Source organism: Monoraphidium neglectum, assembly GCF_000611645.1.
Source record: "Monoraphidium neglectum strain SAG 48.87 unplaced genomic scaffold scaffold02690, whole genome shotgun sequence".
NCBI lineage: Eukaryota > Viridiplantae > Chlorophyta > Chlorophyceae > Sphaeropleales > Selenastraceae > Monoraphidium > Monoraphidium neglectum.
In genome coordinates, this window is record NW_014010938.1 from 4,771 (window position 1) to 8,906 (window position 4,136).

At 67.5% G+C, this 4,136-nt stretch overlaps 1 protein-coding gene across 1 annotated transcript in view; it reads right to left on the bottom strand.

Moving 5' to 3' along the window:
* The window catches only part of MNEG_11322 (SufE-like protein), a gene marked incomplete at both ends in the record, with an annotated part of 6,074 nt that extends 3,351 nt beyond the window's left edge, over positions 1-2,723 (bottom strand). Inside the window, 6 exons of the mRNA XM_014040206.1 lie at positions 7-324; positions 576-1,485; positions 1,624-1,680; positions 1,857-1,981; positions 2,364-2,465; positions 2,643-2,723. Of these exons, the coding sequence (XP_013895660.1) occupies positions 7-324; positions 576-1,485; positions 1,624-1,680; positions 1,857-1,981; positions 2,364-2,465; positions 2,643-2,723 (1,593 nt within the window). The remainder of the gene's footprint in view (positions 1-6; positions 325-575; positions 1,486-1,623; positions 1,681-1,856; positions 1,982-2,363; positions 2,466-2,642) is intronic.
* Between the last annotated feature and the right edge of the window lie 1,413 nt (positions 2,724-4,136).

The following is a 4,136-nucleotide window of genomic DNA, read 5'->3' on the forward strand; positions in this document are numbered from 1 at the left end:
CTCCACGGCCGTGTGCGCCTTGTCCGCGGCCCCCGAGGTAGCCGCCGCCGCCTGCTCCTTGGCGGCCGCCGCCACGTCATGCGCCGCCGCGGCCACGACCTGCGCCTGGGCCGCCACGTGGTCCTTTGCGGCCACTGCGGCGCCGTACGCCGCCTCCGCAGCAGCCTGCGCCCCGCCCGCCGCGCCCGCCGCCGCCGCCGCGACCTGCTCCTTGGCGGCGGCCGCCACCTCCTGCACTGCCTCCGCCGCCGCCGCCGCCTGCTCCTTTGCCGTCTGCGCCGCGTGGCCCAGCGCCTCAGAGGCCGCGGCGGCGACCTCCGCGACCTGCGCGTGGGTGAGTGTGTGTGCGGGCGAGGGGGGGTGGTGTCGGCCATAAGAAGCTGGCGTCAGCTGATGCGGGTTTCAGCCCCTGGTTGTGCTAGGCTCATGGCTGGTTGGTTGCTGCTGGGGGAGAGACTGGGTCGAGGAAACCTCAGCCAACGCCTGGCTGTGCAGGTTCTTGTTGCCTAGCAGCCGCAGCAAATCTTGCATGGCAATACAGCGCAGGCCCCCCCGCTGCTGCGCAGCGGCCCCACCTTCTCGCCAACCACCGCCGCCGCGCCGTCGGCCTCGCCCGCAGCAGCAGAAGCATGCTCCACCACAGCCTCCTTGGCGTCCGCCGCCGCCGCGCCCGCGCCCTTGGCGGCCGCGCTCGCCTTGTTCGCGGCCGCCGAGCCCGCCGCCCCGGCGCTCTTAGCCGCCTCGGCGACGGTCTCCGCCACCGCCGCCTCCACATCCTTGGCGGCGGCAACTGCCGAGCCCGCCGCCGCGGCGGCCGCGCCGTGGGCCTGAGCGGCCGCCGCGCTCGCCTTCTCCGCGGCCGCCACCGCCACATTAACCTTCTCTGTGGCCGCGGCCTCCTTGTGAGACAGGGCCTTGGCGGCCGATGCGGCGGCGTCGGCCGCGGCAGCTTGCGCCGTCTTCACCGCGGCGCTGGCCTTCTCCGCGGCGGCCACCGCCGCGTCGCTCGAGGCGGCCGCGGCCCCGGTCGCCTTCTGAGCCACGGCGGCCTGCGTCTCGGCCAGCGCCGCGGCCGCCGACTCGGCCGCGCCGGCCGCCGCGGCCTGCGCTTCCGCCGCCACCGCGCTGGCGTCCTCCGCAGCCGAGGCCGCCGCGTCGCCCAAAGCCTCCGACGTATCGACCGCCGCCGCCCGCGCGCCCGCCGCCGCGCCGCCGATCTTCTCCGCGGCAGCGGCCACCGCGGCGCTCAGGGCGGCCGCCGTGGCCGCGGCCGCCTCCCGGGCGGCCTCCTCCGCGCCCTCCACGGCCGCCGCGGGCTCCGCGGACGCGCTGTCAGCCGCGTTGGCGGCCCCGTCCGCCTCGCCCTCACCCTCGGCCCCCTGCCCTTCCTCCTCCCCCTCCTCCTCCTCCTCGGCCTCCTCCTGGTCGTCCGCCCCGTTGGCCGGCGCCGGCGCCCCGCCAGTGCTGGCGCTGAGCTGCAAACACCTGGATAACCGGCCGGCGGGGATGATCGTCACATGGGTGCATCCCTCGCCTGGCCGCCTGGGTGCAGTCGGGGGCGCACAAAGGGCCAAGCATTCAAGAGTGCGGTTTGTCGTGCATTGGTGCGTGGCCCGGCCCCACCTGCCGCTGGGCAGCTCCGTGAAGCCGACCTCCAGCCCGCTGATGGACTCGACGGCGCTGCAGAGGGGGTTGCCAAGAGCGGTGGCGCGTGCAGGTGAGAACGTAAGCAGCGCAGGCAGCCATGCATACCGTCAGTTATGCAGGGGATATGAGGTGCGGGGCGCGGGCACCCAAGGGGGCTCTCAGCAGCCGGCGGTCGGCCCCCGCGCGCATGCCGACGCGTGGATGCCCACCCCTGCAGAGTCTTTTTGTCGTCCTTAGTGGCGGACGACAGCACGAGCCTGGCGCCAGGGTGCGCCGAGAGGGCCGCCAGGAACCACTCCGCCACCTCGGTCAGCTTGGCCTTGGACTTGTCGGACTGAAGGGGTCGTGGGTGGGTGAGAGATCGTCGCGCATGCGTGGGTTGCGCGCGCACGCGTGCATATGTGTGTGTGTGTGCGCGCGTTAGCGTGCATATGTGTGTGTGTGTGTGTGAGTGTGTGTGTGTGTGTGTGCGCCAGTGCGTGCGTGCATGTTTGTTTCATGTGGAGGGGGGGGGAGGTGAGACTGTGAGGGTGTGACGGGGCAACCCATCAGCATGCAGGGTACCATACAGGTCCGGTCGGGCCCCCCGGGAGGTGGGCGAGGCGCGGCCGCCCCTGTCGACTGGCCAGCACGAGCGGGGCGATCGCAATAGCAACACGAGCGTGGCGCGCCGGCCACCCCGGCTGCTCCCACGCGTGCGTACGCCCTGCACGCACCAGCGTGAGCTTGGTGGCTCCCGGCGTGGTGCTGGGTTTCTCCTGAGCGGGGCAGCCGTCCAAGGAATAGCCCTCGGCGCCAAACAGCAGAAACTCGAGCACCTGAAAGTGGGGGACCACGCGCGGCGCCGGTGAGGAGAGGGGAGAACGCAGGTGACCACAAGCAGCCACTGCAGGTACCGGTGAATGCTGCTCGTATGCCGCTGCAGTGTCGATGCGCGGCCCACGGGACAGAACCGTGATGCCAACCCTGCGTACTTGGGGTCAAACGACACGCACCTGGCCGGGCTGGGCGCTGGTATTGCCGCCGCTTCCCCTGCCCCTGCCGGCGCCGCCTTTGCCGCCACGCTTGGCAGGCATGTTGTCAGAAATCAGCGCTCTAAAGACCAAGGCGGGCCTGCAGCAGTGAGGCGATGGCGATCGTGCATGTGCAGCTGCCGCTGCTCAGTGAGCGCCGGCTGGGTGCTGGGCAACTGTGCTGGTCTTCTTCAATCATGTACTACTACGGGTATTATACGCTTGCTGTCCGGATATGATGCAATTGCTGGCTCAGGCCGGAGCACGCCGTGAGCACGAGAATAGGATTGGCACGAATGGTCGCGTCGCTCCAGGTGCATGCATATCATAGAGCTTGATCATTCTCGCAAGGGTTTTAGGCCGAAGCCCGCAAGCCGCAAGGAGCAAAACCAGACTCACCACGCTGTCACAAAACAGGGTGTTGACGGCTTTCACTAGGATGTGGCAATCCCAAACAAATGAGGAATTTACGTGATACTGCTCTAGGCGATCGAAGCAACCCTGGTGTGTGATCTGGCGTTTGTCACTGACATGGATGTCAACCGCAAAAATGTTGACAACAAGATCTATGGTGATTAATGTTGCCTGGGACATTTCGTAGCCTCTGCCATTGACAGGCATTCGCACCCAGGACGCTGCCACCAGGCCGGGCAAGTCAGCAGCCAGTCAATCCCATCGCAGCCAGGCCATTCCATTCAGCAGTGCTGCCATTTGGCAGGCTGCAGATAACCAAAAAAACATGATCGAGGCCCTGCAATCTGACCTCTGTGCAGAAGAACACTCGCGGAAAACACCCTCATCAATCAGAAGCATCCAAAAGCTCCATCCAGGTCTCCGCTGCTGCCTAAGTCAAGCTTCACTCCTGCATGCGCGGCCGCGGCGCGGCACCACCACTGACATCTGAATGCACCCCCGGAGGATGCCTGGACGACTGGGAGTGGCTGCGCCATTTTGTGAGTCGTGCTCACCGCCTCAGCAGGCCCAGGGCCACAAGCTGGGCGTAAAGCTCACCCGCAGGATCGCGCCCGCCACCAGCTGCTTCGCTGCCGCCGCCTCCTTTGCTGCTGCACGGGATGCCGCTGCTGGTGGCTGATCCTGCCGGCCTAGAGCTGCCACTTTCATCCCTCTCCTGCTGCTGCTGCTGCTGCTGCTGCTGCTGCTGCTGCTGCTGCTGCTGCTGCTGCTGCTGCTGCCTAGCGTGCTGAAGCGCCTGTGGATGTCAGTGATGTGAGTGGCAGTGTGATGGTTGACATGAGGCTTAAACAGGGAGAGAGAGAGAAAGTGAGTGTGTGTGTGTGTGTGTGTGTGCGTGTGTGTGTGTGCGCGTGTGTGCGTGCGCGTGTGTGCGCGCGTGTGTGTGTGTGTGTGTGTGTGCGTGGTGTGTGTGTGTGTGTGTGTGTGTGTGTGGTGTGTGTGTGTGTTGCATGCACATGAAGGCCTTGTGTCCCTACTTGCTGTGACGATTGCGCGCGCGCA